The following is a 20,311-nucleotide window of genomic DNA, read 5'->3' as shown; positions in this document are numbered from 1 at the left end:
AATGTTTTATATTCTCTACCAACAACAAAGGATCTTCACCTTTCCTAAGGATGTGTGGTTAAGACTCGCTTAACACAGCAAACTCTGAAGTGCTCTCTGAACCCAGGGCTCCCTCTCTGCAAGTGTCAGTGTGTGACATAAAGCAATTTTAAAAACTATGTTTCAGTAGAATCAGAAGTCTCAATAAAGAAAATTTTTAAGTTTCTAGGCCAGATTTTCACCTTTTGTATGTTGCCACTGCTCCTTCTTCAATGAAGATACAATTTATACCAGTGGAGGAAATAAGATATGTATCCCACCATATGTCAAAGTCTGCATGTGTTTTAATGTCAGAACTGCTCATTTGCATCTTATTAATATTTTAACTATTGAAATATGTTGTGTTTTAAACTTTAAAATCTCTTTGCCTTTGAAAGCTTTCAGAATCATATTTTTTAAAAAATATGTGCATGACAACTAATGGTAGATCAAAAAAGAGCTCTAAAAATGTCTGCCTGCCTTTTAGTGACATTCCATCTACTGATTAATGTAAGGCAAGTAAAAATGATAGAGTTCTGCCTGCCAGCTATCCTCAGTTCCTTTTTGTCTACTTGTAACTGAGTTAGCCCAATATGCTTTAAGTTCTAACGATTCAATATTGCAATTATATTGTGAGCTAGTATATAAGATGAAAAAGAGTAACATTAATCAGAGGCATTAGTACTGGATGCTGGTCAGTCCTGAAATATCAGCAACACTATTAACAAACACCACTAGCTCTAGCAGAAACAGCTCTTTAAATTGTTGTCTCACAGAAACAGGAAGAGTACCAGGAGATGATTAACAACTGACCCAGAGAGAAATCAAAAAACAAACCAACAAAGAACAAACCAAGAAACCCCAACACAAATGAAAACACAGGTCTGTATCCTCCACTGGTGTGAGTCTGTAGGACTCCCTTAGTTGTAGAGCCAGACAGATTAGGCAGCTGAGAATGTGGCTTGCTTCTGGGGGCAAAAAAAAGCTTACAATGTGCAACTTTCACAGATACCCACAAACATTGTAGTTCACCATTCACATTTCTTTCAACAAAGTGTATAAAAATGAAGGGAAGGGGTGGAGGTGGAAGGCTGGGAGTTTTCTTGAGTATGCTTTTCTAGAAGTTATTAACGTTAAATATGATAAATGCTGGAAAACAGAAAGACTCACAGGATTTTAATTTGGCAGATCAACAGAAAACTGTGGTCGGAGATCAAATTTGTTTCATTCATCTTTGGCAATAAAAAGAAATCTTTGCTGTACTGCAGCCAAAGCATCACGTGATGAGGCATTTATACCACAGCTTTTTATTAGCATGAAATCTGAGGCAAACGTCAGTGTATAAATTACTGGTAACGAGGTAAGGGGAGGGTAATCAAACTCTCTAAACAACACTTAATCGCGATAGAGAAAATACAGTAGATGTATCTTTTTAATATGAATAATAAAGTGAGAAACTTCAAAAGGCCACTATTTGGTAACATGGAGAGGTTCAATATCTAAGTAAAATCCTGTAAAAGTGTATTGGTATTAGAAATTGTTTACTTGCAAAAATATAGTTGAAAACTGAAGTGGTTCTGAACTCTATAGGCCACGGAATATTGCAGGTTGCTCAGGTTGCCTGGTCTAGCGCTCTGAGCAGTTCACTGCCCTGCAGAAGTGTAGAGCTGCCCAAAACAGGGATGTTCACCTCACAGTCATATCTTGTCAACTCAGGCAACAAGTAGGGTTCAAAGGAGGGCCCCAGCAGACGACTGGCCATACCTGGAAGAGATTAATGAATTAAGTCAGTCATGGTGCTGAGATGAGAGAGAGGACTTTTTTCCTCTCCTTTCTCTTCTGTCAGTTATAATTTCATTTTGTGTTTGTCAGTATGCCTCAAACTACTCTAGGGGAAGATTTGCCTTTGCTCAAATTAGAGAAGGCTATGTTTTGTCTCTGATTTAGAAGTGTTCAGGGTGATCAAACACCTAACACTAATACTACAACAAACCACCACTAGTTAACAGGTTTCAGAGCAAACCTGTGCATTGGTCTGCCTTAGACTCTTGCAAGTGTGTCACATGGACACATGCATTTTTTCACCTTCTCCCCAAGTTAGATTGTTCTGAGAAAAAATGGTGCAGGTAAGGAAAGCTGTATTAAACAACAGTTTCTAAATTGATGTCCACTCTCCTTATATCTTCCTAATAAAACTGACATGTATATGTCTCCCTTAATTACTTACTTTAACTTTTAGGAGGCTTGTGTTTAAAATTGAACCTAAAAACACCTTCCATATCAGTGCTGCAGTGAGGTTGTTTAGTCCAATTTAATCAATTCTGTCACAAGACAAGCGCATGTATGGAAGACGACTGGACCTCCAAGGTGAAAAGGTATGAAGTTTAATTGAAATGAAAGGCAAAAATATTCTTCCCCCCCAATTTACAAATGTAAACATTAAAGTCTCACACTAAAAAACAGAATTAATTTTTCATTCTGTGAAGCAGTACATATTTGGTTCTTAGGTTATCATCCTTCATTGTATCTTTGAAAGTGTTTCTTTTGTGGTATCAGTATTGGAACTAAATACCAACACTTCACCAATTTCTGTATCTGACAGTTCTTACCTGAGGCTTTATGAGCTGGCTGGACAGTATAGTCCTGATAATGGGAACTGTAAAATGGAGGGGGAAATGCTGCTCCTGCTTTCAAATTCTCGCCAGGGTTGCCACGGGTGGGTGGTGGTTGTTGCTGGTGCTCCAGTTGATTCATTGCTTGGCTCAGACCTCTTGAATTACAGACAAACTCATCTGATTTACATAGCAGGAAAAAAAGTGTTACATCAATTATAGTAGATAATACTAATTCAAAGCAAAGTGATCCTTGGCATGATTATCACACAGTGTAGGCACACTTATATCCTGTTCCAAAGGAAATCCAGAATCAGCACTAGCTCTAAAAGCAGCTCTGCGCCCAAGGTATGCTGGTGTGTGGAAACACAACGTTGTAGAGGGAAACTATAAATTCTAGCTCTGAGGTGTGCACATCCTTGGATCCACAAGGTAACCTCTTCTCCATTAAGCTCATCTCTGTTACTTCCAAAGCTAGTGTGTGAATGTACATGCAATTATCTACCTGGTAGTTCTCAAATGTGCCTTAAATTGTTCAGCTCTTAGTGGTACAACCTCATATTTGATTTTATCTTAGTGTAGTATTTACAGAGCTTATTTAAGCTTCCTTTTGAAAGAGTTTTTGCTTCTATTCAACCTGTCTTAATATTGTGTTCCAATATATAACTTTCTTTTATCTTACCAGTAAGAACACTTGTGCTGAGAGACTTCTTTTCTGTAACCAAGGAACAGTTTTCCCCTTTGAGAAACTTCATTCTCTTCCACATTAGGTGAGACGGGTTAATGACAGATGGATCTCCCTAGAATGTGAAGAAAGCAAAACAATTACACTGCTGACCACGGTGTGTCCATAGTTGTGAAGGAGATGAATTTCTTATGATTACCCCACTCAGCTGTTGCAACGCTTGTTCTTCATAATCCAGTTGTCGCTTAAGCTTCAAACTGTTAGACAGAGCAATTCTTGCTGGGTTTACATCTATGCCTCGTTGCCCAAAAGCATCCAGGGGCCTGTGGGGAAAAGATCTGTGGGTGTGTGAGCAAGGATGCAAATCTCACCCATTTTGTTAATTTATACAGATTCTTCTTTCCTTTAAAGAATAAGATGTCTTTGACACATGACAACAGCCAGACGGTAAACATTTTCATTTCCTTTTGTTCGTCAGCTCACAAGCTTTGGAAACTTTTGGAATAAAAGACTAATGAAAGTCTAGCATAAACAGCCTCTAGGGATCTCCAGGCAGACATAAAAAGAGTGTGGAAAAGAAAGTGATGCAATTCTTAAGGAAAGGACTTTGAGAGCCATACCTGCCCCCTCACTTTGCATATTAAGTATAACCACATAGGTTGCTGTTACGGGACAAACCCCCTTTTGGCAGATGCATTTACATGTCAACAGTAAACGTACTCTCATCCCTCCCTCTCCTCTACTTTCTGTTATGCAAAAAACATTCAAGATAAGAACGTATGTATGTGGCCCAGCTCACTGCTGGAGCACTAAAGTCTTCCAGTACTTTTTCTTAAAATGCATACAATCCAGCAGGCTTTGCAGAGTTCTGGAGTCATTGCTATCTGACCAGCAGGAAATCCATTCATGTATCCTTACAGGAAATTAAAAATTAACCCACATCTGCTTCTACCAGGCTGGCGGTGAGCACCACACCAATGTCCCCAGTGGTGCAGTCTGATGCCTACTGGAACATCTTATTCCATTGTGACCGTTTGAGGCTGTGCCTTTAAGAAAGAGACAGTGTTGGGAACACTCTGGCTGAATGTTTTGGTACCAGAACGAAAACACTCTGATATTCTAAACGAATTTCATTGGTAGATAGGCAGAATGCAACTTTAAGTTGTAGGGCAGTTGGAATTTTTTGGAGTTTCAGCCTGTTCTGCTTCTCAGCCTGCCTGCTTCTCAGCAAACTGGCCGGAGCTGACCTTGAGATAAGCAAAACTAATTCCTGCATGTGCTTTTGAAGCCTAATAACATCTCCTTTCCTTACTAACTGCCTTTCTTTCTCTCTCTAACCCCTTTTTGGGAAAAAAGGGAGGTAGGGGGGGAGAGGGGGTTACAGGGAGGGAAACCCTCCTCGAGGAGGGAGTTTTGTTGTGTTATTTTTCTTGGCTGTATATTTCTGTATATATTTTGTAAATACTGTACAAATTGTGTTATATATTTCATATATACTTGTAAATATAGCTTTGCTTCTCTGAATTAAAAAAAGAAAAAATAATCATCCTCCCCACCCTGAACATCTTTTCTGAGTAAAATATGTAGTTATACCACAGAAACTCTTACCTTTTTTTATACATGGGCATGCTTGGAGAATGTGTTGGTGGCCCTGAGGAGCTTGATAGGGATCCTGAATATTTATCCATGAGTCTCCACTTAGCAGGAACATACTCTAATGGGGGGTCAGGTGGCCACTGGGTATTTGGTCTTCCTCCCATTGAAGACAGCGGAGTGCTGGCTTGATTGTGGTACGGTGGGAGTGATGACCTACTGACATTGTTGAAGAACACTGATAGAGACCCATGCCCAGAGTTAATGTTTTTGTTTGATAGCTGTGGGCAGTATTTCTCTTGGAGGAACTGATTCTGTGACGCAGAAGCAAGGGGTTGGAAGATGGTACTCATGCTACTTGGACTCTGCTGGGTATTTTGTGCACTGTCAGAGAGAGGACATTCTTCTTGGCAGATTGGGCTGAGCTGGAAATCTTCTCCATCCATAGGAATGTAAGGAGCCAAGGTTTCAAGGTCCAGTTCATTGAAGTCAGTCTGCACAAAAGTAAGTTCATAAAGAAACTAGATGTTTATAACAGTAATAATAGTTGTGGGCGTTAATGTGATATGGCATAGTAGTAGATGTGAAGCTGCTGCCAGATTTACTTACATGAAACCGTCTAGCACCTATTTAAAGATATCTTATTTCTCTGGCTAGCACATGTTCATCTCCAGCAAAGACAGACAACAAACTAAAGAAAAAACCTCCCAGACAAGTAGTATTTGCTGCAGCAGGTTGTACACAGCCTGCAGTATCACTTGTGATATGAAGTAGCTCTTGTGCTTCCTTATGCTCTGAAGAATTTGTCTGCCAAGACTCTACATCATGAGGCATTTAGTTCAACCTCAGGCTTTTCATACCAAGACAGAAAAAAAATTTCTCTTAATCCAGCTACATGAAAAAAACAAAGCACCTAGAAATCTAAAAATTAAAAAAACCCAACACTTGGAAGGGCACTATTGCACTTCAGTCTGCACTCATCTCATTTTCTTCCTTTGGAGAATTAGTCATATTTAAATTGATTTCTCTTGGTTTTTGACCAGAGCACTTTTCTAACTCATTTTTCCCCACAGAGCTGCTGATGGGGTGGGACACACCTGAGTAATCAGATGATCAGTTTGAAAAAATTGAAGCTTGCATGTCAAGTCTTCCACCAAGTTTGATCCTGAACCACATTCTTCCTATTTGTCCACTCTTTCTGTTGTTTTCTTTGCCAATTCTGTCTCCAGACTTGGATAAAATGTCTTCAGGACATGGACTGCAGTCCACCTAAGTCTGCAAATTGCACTGGCAAACCTCATTCGGGCCTCATTCACCACAAACTTTCTATAGGATTAATAGAAGGAGATGAGTTTACAGTCTGAGGTGCCAGCCAGCAATGCCTGTTTCTTGCTCTCAACTATAAAGTATGAGCTCTTAACAAGAGCATTTTGATTACATATCTAAAGTTAAGGAGGCTGAATCAGGCCTACACCTTATCTTTTATTCACTCGCCCACTCAATGTAATGTTATAATAGTGGAAGATTAGAAGAGTTATTTATAGAGAGAATTTCTACACTTGCTCCTTGATTAGAACGCAGGAGATTGTATGTTACTGTGTGTGCAAGTCATTGTCACATGTTTCTGAAATCCTCTAAGAGGTAAGGTGAGAACAGTATCTCCAAAATGACAGTTTTCATTTCGTAGTTAAAGGAGATATGTGCTGTGAGGGGAGTTCCTTTTCCATTTTGATGTTTGGGATGGTAGCTTGCCAGCCATTAGGCTGATTAAACAAAAATAAAAATGCTGTTGCTTATGTTCTGTAATCAGTCTCTGCAGGCTTCCAAATTCTGAAAGCTTTCTTCTTGTTTTTTTTTTCTTCTTGGTAGTGCATCTGGGCTTTTGCAAGTGCACATTTTTGTTAGTGTTGTGCATCAGAGTTTTGGTGTATATGTGCAAATGCAGTGTGCAGATCACAAAATCACAGAATTATTGAGGCTGGAAAAGACCTCTGAGATCATCAAGTCCAGCCTGTGACCTAACACCATGACATCAGCTAAACCCTGCCACCAAGTGCCACATCCAATCTTTTCTTAAAGACCTCAAATGATGGCGACTCCACCACCTCCCTGGGCAGTCCATTCCATTCCTCACCCTTTCTGTGAGGATGTGCTTCCTAATATCTAACCTAACCTCCCCTGGCGCAGCTCCATACCATGCCCTCTTGTCCTGTCACTGCTTGCCTGGGAGCAGAGCCTGACTCCCACCTGACTACAACTTCCTTTCAGGGAATTGTAGTGGGTGATAAGGTCACCTCCAAGTCTCCTCTTCTCCAGGCTGAACACCCCCAGCTCCCTCAGCCTTTCCTCATACAACTTTCCCTCCAGCCCCCTCACCAGTCTCATTGCTCCCCTCTGGACCCACTCCAGCACCTCAATATCCTTCCTGAAGTGAGGGCCCAGAGCTGCACACAGTACTCGAGGTGAGGCCTCACCAGTGCCCAGCACAGGGCAGAATTACATCCCTAGCCCTGCTGGCCACACTATTGCTGATACAGGCCGAGATGCCATTGGCCTTCCATGCCACCTGGGCACACTGCTGGCTCATGTTCAGCTGCTCCCAGCCAAATCAGCACTCCCAGGTCTCTCTCAGCTGGGCTGCTCTCCAGCCACTCTGACCCCAGTCTGTAGTAGCTGCATGGGGTTGTTGCGGCCAAAGCGCAGGACCCTGCACTTGGCCTCGTTGAATCTCATGCCCTTGGCCTCAGCCCATTGACCCAGCCTGTCCAGGTCCCTCTGCAGCATCCTCCTACCCTCCAGGAGATCCACACTCCCTGCCAACTTGGTGTCCCTGCACATGTACTAACGGTTGACTCGATCCCCTCATCCAGGTCATCAATAAAGATGCTGAATAGAACTGGGCCCAGCACTGATCCCTGGGGGACACCACTGGTCACTGGACACTAGCTGGATGCAGCACCATTCACAACCAATCTCTGTGCCTGGTCATCCAGCCAGTTTTTAACCCAGTGAAGGGTGCATCTGTCCATGGGCTGCCAGCTTTTCCAGGAGGATGTTGTGGGAAACTGTGCCAAAGACTTCACTGAAGTCTAGGTAGACCACATCCACAGCCTTCCCCTCATCTACCAGGTGGGTCACCCAGTCATAGAATGAGATTAGATTGGTTAGTCAGGACCTTCCTTTCCTAAACCTATGTTGACTGGGCTTGATTCCCTGGTTTTCTTGTACATGCTGCTCAGTGGCACTCAGGATGACCTGCTCCATAACCTTGCCAGGCAACTGAAGTCAGGCTGACAAGCCTATCATTTTCTGTCGTCACATTGGACAACCTCCAGTCATCTGGGACCTCCCCAGTTAGCCAGGGCCAGTGATAAATGATGGAGAGCAGCTTAGCCAGCTCTTGTGCCAGCTCCCATCTGGACCCATAGACCTGTTAGGGTCTCAGTGGCACAGCAGGTCACTAATGACTTCCTCCTGGATTACAGGAGGGATATTCTGCTCTCCATCCCGATCTAGAACTCAAGAGCCCAGCTGCCCTGGGGATAGTCTTTTTGTTAAAGACTGCAGCAAAGAAGGTGTTAAGTACCTCAGCCTTTGGCTTCTGTTCTATGTTCCCTCCTTCCTCCAATAAGGAATGAAGATTTTCCCTGGCCCTCCTTATTTATAAAAGCACCTTTTATTATCTTTGACAGAAAGGGCCAGATTAAGATCAAACTGAGCTTTTGCACCTCTCATTCTCTTTCTACATGACCTTACAATATCCTTAAATGCTTCCTGGTTCACCTGCCTGTTTTTCCAAAGTTGGTACATTCTTTTTTCCCCCCTGAGTTCTTGCAAACACATCACAATATCTGCAGATACAGCATGCAGCCATACTACCTACTATTCAGGGGACTGATTTTTATGGCTTTTGGAAAAGATATTACTTCCTTACCTGGGAGGTGCACTGACTTTTTGATTCTGTGTCCATGGCAAAAAGTTTTTCAATCACCTCAATCTTAAGATCTTCATCAACAGAACTGTAATAATCCCCTGGGCTGCTTGGCTGCACAAAAAAAAAAAGTTCTATAAGCAGCAAGACAGCTACAACCTTGGCTTAGCACCATGAAGTTCATACTGTATTATTCAGCAATAGACCTTTCCTATGGGAAGAAATTGGCCAGACTGCATATGTAGTCTCTGAAGCAAAACTGTCAGTCCTGGCACATGGTTTTCTCCAACACAAGACTGGTTGTCACTACAAAACATAAGGCACCCAATACAGGAACCTAGTTGTCTTCTCAGTTGAAACGTTGGGGACTTTTTGGCGACTCAGACCGGGAACAAGAAATGTACTATTACATACTTTTGTCAGGAACGGAGATTCTTAGCAGTACATTAATGCCTTTATTAAGACTGGACACCCTCTGATAAAGGACAGCTAAGAGTGGCTTCAGCTCTTGAGGCGACACCCTGAAACATGTTCATTCCTTTGGTGGGGAACTCTAGCGGAGCTGCTATCAAAAGGCTGTGTTGAGTAAACGTTTTAAAGACTGTCCCTGAGAGCTATGTAAGCAGCTGGGGTGGGTTGAAGTTTCCCCCCAGCATTAACTTTTGTCAGACCACCTCAGTTAGAAGCAAATGAAGCTGTATTTACAAGCAAAACTACACTTTACAAGGGAATGCAATGAAGATGTACAAAATATACAGGAGTTACAATGCTATACAGGTATTCACAGTTAATAAACAGCACAAGGATCCCCCTGGCCAAGGGCCAGGAGAAGCTACTAGCTTCTCCCTCCCTTTACCCCCCTGTACAAAAGGGACATGAGAAAGGAGCAGAGAATTTAGACTTGGCCAAGGCCAGCCGATAAGCAGGTTATGTCTCCCAAGCAAAACGAAACAGCTGAGATCAGAAGAGAGAAGGGAAGAATTTTATGGTACGGCTCCTCTTATTCCAGATATTTACCCAATGAATTTGTTTAGACTGATCTTTTGCTTTCCTTTATACACCCAATAGTGATTTATTTATATTTATATTTTTCTACTTTTCTGCTCAAAATCTGTAACTAAATTTTAAAGGCACAGCCTAAAACCACCACAAGACTATAGCTTCTAGTTAAACAAAAAGGATGGGTCTGGGGCAAATTGCTAGTGACCACACTATTTCACATTGGCTTCTTAAAGACTAGCCCCATGAAAGGTGGCAGCATGTTCTTCTACTAGTTGTTTCAATTGTTATATTAATTACTGAGGGACAGCTGAGAGAAGATGAGGGTTATAGTTTATAGTTCCCATGTTTAGTGTTTTTACTATTGATGCTTAAGATGCTTGCAGTACAGGAGGGACATAGACACACTGTGTCTTGTCAATAAGCAAAGAGACAGGACTGTTAACATGAAAACATCATCTCCATATACTGATGGGCCTTACATACAAACCATTAAATGCCTTTCTTTTTTTTTCAATAGCAACTCTTACCGTGGAACAGCTACTATTGCTGCTTGCACTTGGAGTACTGCTGCCAGATGTAATCTGAGGCATTGTAAAGGATGGTATCATAAGTGTTTCACCTTCAGCGGTGTGGCTTTTCACTTCTGCTGGCCATGCTTTGTTTGGTGTTGAAACAGCACTGGTGAAGGCAGGAGCCTCCTCAAACTTCTGTGTCCCTGGATGGAGTTCTAACAATATCAATAAAAACTTTTAGCTCACGCCGTGTTACAATATACTTGCAGCTATTCGTTAAAAATAAACACTGCTCCTAGTTGCCATGACAGCAAGTTGGCATAGACTTAATGCATGTTGTTTAGTCAGCAAGAAAGCCTGATTCTGCTCTCATTCACAGAAATTTTCCACTGGTGTGAGCAACGTGGGCTTTTACAGCCATTACTCCCGATTTGTACACACAGCAAGCAGACCTCTTCTATTCTAAATGTGGGCTCACACGCACTTCTCTGTTGCACAGGAATGATTTATACAAATACGAACCAAAATCCAGGGAAATAATGGCATCACCAGGCGTTGGTGCCAGCTGAGCAAGTTCCTCTGGTTCCTCCTTTAACTTAGTAAACAGGAAGTCACTCTTCTCTGTCCCAGGGATGCCACTCTCATAGGTGGTGCTTACTGTCAGCAGGTGAGGCTTGAAGAGTGATTCCGTTTGGTCCATGGAGAACACAATGTCGTTCTTCTCAATTTCACTAACAAGAAAATAGGGTTTAGGCATTTTGCTTTCTTAAAAAAAGAAATGGGGCTAGCATAGGCAGGGCAAACTCTCTAAAGCTGGGGCTTCTACAAGCATTTTGGCCTCTCACAGTTGCATGCCAGGCTCTCAACAGGAGAGGCACAGTTCCAGTGTTGCCAAGCACCACCATCTCAGATGACGCAGAGTGTGGTCAGGACTTTTGTGGGAATACTTGGGGCTTTGTTGCTCTGCTTTTTAAAGGGATGTAGTCGGGGCTATAATGACCCAGACTATCAATCAAATAAGCATTTCCTATTTTGGCCCTGTCTAGGACCAAAAATACTTGCTTTTTGCCAAACAGAGGCAAAACTCCTGATTGGTTCTGATTTTTGAGGCAGCAAACAGCTTCTCCTAGCAACATAAAATACAATTACTTCTTAATTTCCTCTTTCTGTCACAGTATTAGGAAAACAAAACACATCAGCAGCTGTGCTGAACATTAAAATCTTCAGTGCGGGCTTTATGCTCTGTTGTATCAGCACAGCAGCCACTCTGCTGGAAGAGAAAGGCTGTGGTGTATTTCAAGTGTGTATGAGAATGGGCATGTCACATTTTTCCTTGCTGTCTAACATCAGTAAACAAGACTGAAGAAACATGACTAAACTGATTTCAGAGTAAAAATTGTGACTAAATGGACTCTTCAAAAAGTTTCCCTGTTTGTTGCATTTCTTCCAGCACATGAACCCATAGGTGGTTTTTCTGCCTTGTACAACTTACCTCAGCACATAGTTGACACAGACGATACACTGAGGCTGCAAGTTGCGAGTATTGTAAATCACTGTCCCTTGAGTCTCCAGCCATACATATCCTCCATGCTTGGCAAGCATACGGTACTGGCCTGTCACTACTTGACCTTTGGTACACACTGAGAAAAGGAGGCAGAGAGATATAAATAATGCAGCAGGACAAGAACGTACAGTACATAACACTTGGTTTAAATAAACCTGCTTCTGAGTTTCTGCTATGTGAAACTGCACTAAGACTTTTATTAGCAAGGCTGCTTAACCTGGGGAAAATTCAGCCATTTTAAATACAAAAGGGCCTGTTCATTTGAGGTTTCCACTGAAGCCTGGACATTTGAGTGCTGGCATTTGAGTTCTTGAAAGGGTCTGAATACTCAGACCAGACCATGTGAGTTAAAAAATTTAATATAAGATCTCAATTGCCCCTCAAATGCCTGCTGACTGCAGGTTGCTGGAGAGCCCCTGCTCTGGAAGTTCCTTAGTTTAGGCTCCCAAGTTGCCCTGAAAAGTCAATTTATTAAACTGTTAAATATTTTCCTTGTTTAGGTGATGGATAAGCCCAAGAGCCAGAGGAGTTAAAAGCTGTACTCAAACAAACAAACAAAAAAACACCTAAAGAAGCAATAATATTGGGGGTTAAATCTATACCTATATCTTTTTACACCTTAAAGTTAGGAGCTAGAGCTATCAAAACCACAAAGTAAAGATGCCACTAGCACATTATTTTCTTAAGAGGCTGAAGAAGTACTATCACTCTCAAAGAAAAAAAAGTATCAAAATTAAGAACAGTAAATGAGACTTTTGCTTGCAATTAAAAATAAAGCCGAACTATGGTATTTCTCTGTCTGCTTGAACTGTGTTCCCATGCAACAGCATGAAATTAGTAGACTAGAAGGAAGCAAAACCCATGTGACAAATCAAATAATGTTTATTTCACTCAAAATGTTTGTTTGTTGGCTTTTGTTTGTCTGTTTGTTCTCAAGCAACAAAGTGATAATAGTCTAACTTGGGTAAAGCTCCATCTAAATGTTTGGAGAGTGAAATCTACACACACCCACCCCCTCCAATTTTGGTAATGTTTGAAGGGAACAAGTTCACAGTGTACAGGTTTGGACTTTGGAGATGTAAAATTTAACCATGTCCTGTCTGTTGTAAATCCTTTCCTAAAAGCATTAAATATTGTCATGTGATTCACAGTTGTTACTTGTTAATTGGTGGCAATAAAATTCGAGCTGGAATAGGGAAGCAGTACTCATACTAATAAGAGCTTCTATTTGTAAGCAGACATCGTTGCACTGAGTAGTGAAAGCAGGAACAGGTTCAACTAAACCTTTGACCACATTAACAACTGTTCCCTTTAAACAGCTTTTCTGCCTGAAGACAGTATGCTATCAAGCTAGTACCCTAAAAATAATGCAATTTGACTGAGTAAGGCTGGAAACTTGACTCTACAGGCTTTGTACAGAAAAAATTCCTTGTGAATGCACCCATTAAGAGATGGTGTTCATTGTCAGTCTCTCCTACATCATCACTGTACAAATGTACAAATCTGTGCCTGTGAAATGCAACAAATGTTTTGCAGGTAATTGTTACTGTGTTTTTCCTTCTGTCTCTGAAATTTGTTTGTTTTCCTCCTAGGAGTATTTAATCATCCTTCATTTAATTTATTCAGACAAAGTAGAACATTAATTTTATTGATTAAATACTTTTGGTGGAACAAAATCAAAAGGCTTTCATTTCAAAGTGTTTTAGTGACTGGACTGTTCTGCTCTGCCTGTTAAACATAATTACACTGCTTCCTAATCATCAGCTCATCAACAAGAGTCACAGTGTAGGCACCTGTTACATTACAAAGAAGCTTTTTACTGCTTTAATCTTTTTTATTATTACTATTCGAAGCATGTCATGTTCTGATATAATAAAGTACATCAGAATCACTCCCTGGGGCAATCTCACGAATTACTAATACACTCATAACTGCTGACTTTGTTATCAATGCTACATTTAAGTTTCTGCTATCAGAGTGAACTTCTCACTTCTCCCACCACCAAGTATATATACCTGTATATATACCAGAACGAGTAACGTCTCAATGAAATAGGCTCCAATTAGATTCCTGTATCTTTGGGTGGAGAAAGGAGGATGGCAGGGATGAATTTAATTAACACAAAGTTTGTTTCTTAATTTATGAGCGACACTCATGAAACAGGATTCAATTGGAAGGCCTGTCAAACTTCTGATACATGCTACCACGTGGCAGGTGCCAGATGGTGACATTCAGCTCCCCACTAAAGTCAACAGCAAAATTCCCATTGGCTTTAATGGCAACAAGACCAGACTCTAAATGGTCCTGATTAGAGATTATGAATTGCTGAATTGGAAAATACATATCTACAGTAAGTCTTTTGTGTGCATTTATGTAACAAAAGAGAGATTTTCATTTTGCCTTCATAACCAGTGAAAAACTGGGCATGCTAAGTACTGCCAAATGCATTCTAATCTTCCCTTTGATGACTAAGACTTTTATACTCTATATGCAGCTATACTTTCAGCCCAGAACACAAACACTATTGTGGCTTGCATGAATGTGAGGTTGTTATTTCACCTCAAGAAAAAAAACCCACCCTGCAGTACAGTAAAACTGCAAGAAGCATGACTTATCACTAAATTAGAAGGGAAGGAGTTCTACTTCTATCCAAGAGACCCATTTGAGGTTTTCCTTCCTCTGTTCAAACTTCTGTCTCTTTACCCTATCTCCTGTGCCTCTTTGCAATACTAAATAATTGGCAGAATTGATGACTATTATTGCATGAATAGAGACTCTACACATAGCATATGTCTAATAAAAATTATTGTGCAATGACTACAATTGGGCTGAACATTAATTATGAGGTGGATATTTCCACGTACAAATGACTATGGCCGTGAAGAACTATTAAGGTTGGTTACCCTATGCATTAGACAACCTCTCAGTGGCACACACTATGAAAGTAGGGATTTCCTATTTAGAGGGCTTATCTGTGTTTTCTCGAGTCACAGCTTGCTGTCTACTTTGCCTTTGTTGGCCTGACTGTCTCAGAAGATGCAGGAAGTATTTCTCTTACTAACGGCTGATGTAAACTGATGGATCTGTTATGGACAAAGGCATTTATCACAGCACAGACGTTGGTCCTGTGCTTCCAACGATAAAAATCATCCATGCTGATGCTGTGCTATCATTAACATTATGGAGCATTTTGATTCTGAGTATTTATAACCTGTGCAGTGCACAGTGCCTTAACTTACCCCTGTAATACTTTCCTGTGCCTTCAGCCTGTTTCTCAATCAGACTTCCAAGTCCAATGGCAAATGTTTGTAGGACATGGTCCATTTCAGTAGGCACAAATGGCACCTACAGGAGGTGAACTGAAGTGATTGAGCGAGAAGTAACTCAATCACTACCTGGCCCAGATAGGTACCAGAAACTCCCCAGAAATTTTCACACGGACAAGTCCCAGCTCAGTGGTCACATTTGATTAGATATGTCTTGCTCTCCCTCCTCTGTTACCAGAGAGATTGCCATCTCTCATTTCATTCCCTTATTGTCACATTCTTAGAAATGCAACTCGACAATTCAAAAGCAACGGTGCAACACACCCCTGATTTCTCAGGCTGACTCTCAATAGCACAGCATAGGATACGGACATCCTGTCTATAAATATCACTAATTCCTTTTCACTGTTGAAAACATGAGCACATTGCCCAAGAAAAAATTTTAACAAACACATTCCCAGACAATTCTCTGAAAGTATGGTTTGATTTCTTTTTTTTCCTTTAAAGCTGCTGTGGAAACAGGATGATTCATACCACCACTGTTTTACAGCACACAACTTTAATCACTGCCAAACATTCTTTAAAGTAACGTTTCAACTCAGAACTGTCCTGGATCCTTGCCATTGGAGCTAACACATAGTCCCTTTTCCCCTTAAGGTCAGACAGTTATTCTTTGCCACTACTTTTCTCTCTGAAGTATAGAAAAACTTTCTGTAAGTCTGTTTGGTGGGCAATTCCCTACAGACATGACCTAAGGTATGGGCTTGTTCCTGAAGACAGAGACCTTGATCATAGTAACTACAAAGTGAGGGACTTTTCAAACTTGTATACTCCAGTCTAGATTTGCTTAGTTTTTATATAAAGAGAAGCATCGTATGATTTAGTGACATGTTGCTGAGAACAGGCATGGGTAGGAAATGCCATTTGTGTGTGAGTGCACTGTGCTGTGTCCAGTCAGAGTGAGAGTGATCGAAGATTTATATCCAGTAACTTAAAGACACTTTATGAGAAAGATAGGAAGTGTAACTGTGTGGCCTGCTGAAGGCAGGGAGCTCTGTGCTCCTGGAATAATTCCCACACTTCATATTTCAACAGCTAAAACTGGCAGTTCACATAGGCATAAGAACAAGAAGCTGCTGTTCCTGGCAGTGTGTATTATTTGTATAGTGAATATTCCTTTTAGAATGTCTCCTCGCACATCTCTTTTGGGTGGGGAAGATAATTTTTGGTAGCAGAAGACACACTCAAAACTACCCAGCAGTAAGTTCTTTCTATTATCCTTTATAGTTGTTCTTCCCGCTGAGCCCAGTGGTGTACCAGAAGGATAATACCAGCAGTACATGCACTTCTCACCAGGCTACTACTGCCTAACCTAGCTCTTTAGCAGATTCTTTTATTATCCCTCAGAGAGACAGTAACAATCCTTTCTACTATCCAAGTTGCAATTATGGCAAACATCAAGCCCTCTGGAGAGACTGTCAGCAGGTCTCAGCTAGTCAAGCACAGTGACCTGTGAGATTTCTTGCAAAGCTTAAGTACTGTTCTCAAAGAATGTCTGCACACAAAGTGCATTTGTATCCACGAGCTGTGTTCTATGTACAAACTCTGAAGAAAAATAAGAATGTGACTTACAGTTTTGGTGACTTTTGGTCATACTCTCCGAGTCCAAGGCATGGTAGAACTCGTACGCTGACCGGCCCAGCAGTTCCTCTGGATGGTAGCCAATCAACTCTGTTATTCTTGATTAAGAAAAAAAAGAAAAGAAAAAGAAAAAAGAAGATTTAAAATTCAGGTTGCCTTAGTCTTATGCTTACATTAGCAGGGTAGCTAATTGCTCTCATCTTTAAACAGAATTAAACCACAATAGGAGAAATTTTGTACTTCCAAATACATTAGGAGCTGTCGAGGACTTCTGATCATGCTCTGAAATATTTCCATGTTGAGAATAATCTGCCTTTTACTACAACTGGAATAAAAAATCCTAGGGACATCCTTATAGGTGTGGCAAATTTCCCCAGTCCTGTTGTGCAGTATCACTTACAGAAAGTCTCAACCGTTGCTGTCAAAATTCCCAGTACATGCAGAAATTCCCAACTACCATCATTCAAAATAAAATGTATGTGAGTGGGCTAGTGGTTGGCACCATCCTGTTTAAAAGTATGTGTACAATTAGACATTAAAAAAAAGGAGCCAAAGCCACAGAAGGGCTAAATCACTACCTTATGCACTGCAATTAATGAAAAAATAAAAGGGCAAGGTGAGATATTAACAGGCAGTTAAAAGAAAAAATAATCAGCCTTTCTATTTACTCTTTCTCAATTACATGAGAACTCTAGCACATGGATTAGGTTACTTGGGTGACTAATCCACAAAGTAGGATTTTACACAAAGAAAGCTATGATCTCAAAATCTAGGCTTTTTGTCAGAGCCTCTCTGAGTACTCAGGCAAGGCAGGATTTCTCACAAGTTCCTGGACAAATGGAAATAGGTCATCAGCTGTGCAGATGACTTTCTCTAATGAGGGAGTGGAGGAAAAGGGCTCTTTTTCCCTCAGTTCCACTCAAAATACCATCACACACAACTTTACAGGAAACATGATTAAGAAAAAAAATAATCCAACAGCAAAGTTATTATATCTTCTGGGAAAATAAAGAAACATTACTGCTTTCCAAGTCAACAACACTCTTGAATGCCTTTTCCTAGCTTTTACACTGCATTAACGTAGCAGGGAGCAGTAGCAGAAATGACTGCAAACTGCTAAGCTTGAAAAGCCAGGATGTTTGCAATGACTGGTCACATCTTGCAGCATGTCACAGCTGTCAACAGTAATGCCCAAGTTTTGTGCCTCATAACTAACTCCCTTGGAAAGGCTTTATCTGCCACCATCACATTTGATTAGTGACATTGCCTCTTTTAAGATACACGTCTCAGGTTTGTGTACTCCTTGGAAGGTTGGCCTTGGCCCAGCCCTCTAGGCACAGGCATGTCTTTACAAGACAGACACGTAAATACTGTAAAACAAGCAGCAAGAGCATGGCATTCATCTCCTGGATCCCCCTTCAGCAAAGAAGACACATAAGATGGAACTATTTTGTGTATGGTTTGAATGCCAAGGTGTTGAGTCAGCTTTTCCCTCACCTCCACAGAACTGGGACTCCTACTCCTGGGACACCTTGGTTTTGTCACTCTGAGACTGACTCTGGGTTTACAGTCATTTAGCTGAGCAAAGACTGTAGTTGTCTTTTATTAGGTCCCCCTCACAGACTTACTTTTCTGTTTATATTTAAAAGTTTTATTTATGCTTATAGTTAGACCAACAAAGAAGAAATTCTTGAATCAGGTTTCCAAGAGTTGCTTTTTTGACTCTCTTCACTGACAATCTTCTGAGCTTTTAAACTGCACTCCAGTCAAATCTATAACTTTGCTCTGAAACCACAATTGCCTTCCCCCTCCCACCCCCCATGAAAGCAGAAGTTCCTGTAATGAATTGGTTGTCAGAGCTGAACCAGCAGGAGAAAACATCAAATGCAGAAGAAGCCCTAATATAAGGAAGGCTCCCAAAATACAGTTGCTGCTAGGTATGATACAGTCAGCTGGGACATGCTGGTGTGAGTAGGCAGAGGCTTTTACCAGGACAAGCGTAAATACAGTTTTTAAAACCAGAAACTATGGCCTTTGGTTATATAATGGTATAGTATCATAAAGCCATCCCATTTAGTTTGGAGCTCATCACTAGTGAAAGGCTTTTAAAATTCAGGAAGCTGAGGATTTACCTTTAATGCAGTCATTGGGAGCAAATCGAATTTGACCAGGGAAAAGGAAAAGGATATATAGGTAATGGGGAAAAAAAGCTGCACCACGTACCCAGCAGCATCAATACAAATCCAAACCACATTAAAGCCTTCATGAGCATCAACAGTGCAACTGTGCAGCAAGCAAAAAATATGCATGACAGCAGGCTGAGGGACTCTTTATCATATAAGAATTGCAATCTCCATGCAAAATTGTCTATTCCAGTCCTGTAACTGCTCCCTCAAAGTGCTCCTCACTGTTCATGGCAAGCGCCTTCACTACAAAATTACTCTTCTTGTCATTCCGTGGCACAGCACAGCTTGCGGTGTGATCTTGCTGTAACGTCAGATTTGATTAGATCTAATGTAATTGTGGGTAGAAGTCAGCAAGTGATGGGTTGATATCTTTTTACTACAACCAAAAGCAAACAAACAAAAAAATAGCACACAGAAAGAGAAAAATAAGATACCAAAGAACTACCCACAAACCCCACAACACGGGATGAATTCTGAAGTCAAGCTTGGCAACAGTGAAATGCTAATCAAGATTAGTACTAAAATCAAGTTTTTAAATGCTTAATAAAATAAATATGGCTCAACACATTCACACTCATTACACTTCTTTTAAACCCTCTCATGATTTAAATGAGTTTTTAGAAAACCTTTGGAGCGTTTCTTTCTCTCGTTGCCCCAAAACCTGAACACTGGCTGACAAGTGTTTCCTTGAAGCAATTTCAAATACCTCTATTTTATAATAAACACCATCTCTCCAAGAATTCTTAGCAGTATTGGTTTTGGGTACATGAATGGGCAGATCACACCGTCCTCTATCCCTCCTTTAGCGCTGCTGACACTGAGAAGCTTAAAAAAACTCATGCACTGCAGGCAGCACAGGGCTGAAAATCAGATTAGCCAATTCCATGTTACATTATGCACCAGGACCAAAGCGGGCATCAGGCAGCTATCTCCAACTCCAGCACACGCATCCTGGGACTCTCCCCAGATGTTTGTAGAAGACTAGCCATAGCTGAGAGCCTGAACAGCACCTGGGCCAGGAGGCCGCAAGTGCTCCAACAAAGGTCCCTGCACTGACCTCACTTGAACATCACTTTGAGGTTTGTGGGTGAGGTGTACTCACCAAACTTGGCACGCCTATTAGCAACACAAAATGCCAAATGAATACACAGAGGACTGAATGCAAAAGAAAAAGGATCCCACAGAGGAGGAGAGGGAGGAGGCCAGTCACTCGTGGCGTGCCCCAAGGATCAGTGCTGGGCCCTGTGCTCTTTAACATCTTTATTGATGATCTGGACAAGGACATTGAGTCCATCATCAGT

The 20,311-nt window shown here is 41.1% G+C and overlaps 1 protein-coding gene across 3 annotated transcripts in view; it reads right to left on the bottom strand.

Annotated features, from left to right (window-relative positions):
* Positions 1-457: 457 nt before the first annotated feature.
* Positions 458-20,311, bottom strand: part of EPAS1 (endothelial PAS domain protein 1) — an 82,624-nt gene continuing 62,770 nt past the window's right edge. For 2 of the 3 annotated variants that reach the window (XM_054168227.1, XM_054168230.1), the window contains exons 7-16: positions 16,816-16,922; positions 11,846-11,993; positions 10,876-11,084; positions 10,369-10,568; positions 8,843-8,953; positions 4,924-5,402; positions 3,515-3,653; positions 3,313-3,430; positions 2,628-2,810; positions 458-1,782 (exon numbers count right to left, since the gene is read on the bottom strand). In XM_054168227.1, coding sequence (XP_054024202.1) covers positions 1,631-1,782; positions 2,628-2,810; positions 3,313-3,430; positions 3,515-3,653; positions 4,924-5,402; positions 8,843-8,953; positions 10,369-10,568; positions 10,876-11,084; positions 11,846-11,993; positions 16,816-16,922 — 1,846 coding nt within the window. In that variant the 3' untranslated portion in view covers positions 458-1,630. The remainder of the gene's footprint in view (positions 1,783-2,627; positions 2,811-3,312; positions 3,431-3,514; positions 3,654-4,923; positions 5,403-8,842; positions 8,954-10,368; positions 10,569-10,875; positions 11,085-11,845; positions 11,994-16,815; positions 16,923-20,311) is intronic. The other variant, XM_054168229.1, reaches the window with a different exon arrangement.

The sequence above is a fragment of the Dryobates pubescens genome, chromosome 16, assembly GCF_014839835.1.
Source record: "Dryobates pubescens isolate bDryPub1 chromosome 16, bDryPub1.pri, whole genome shotgun sequence".
Lineage (NCBI taxonomy): Eukaryota > Metazoa > Chordata > Aves > Piciformes > Picidae > Dryobates > Dryobates pubescens.
This window is presented reverse-complemented; position numbering and strand designations above follow the sequence as displayed.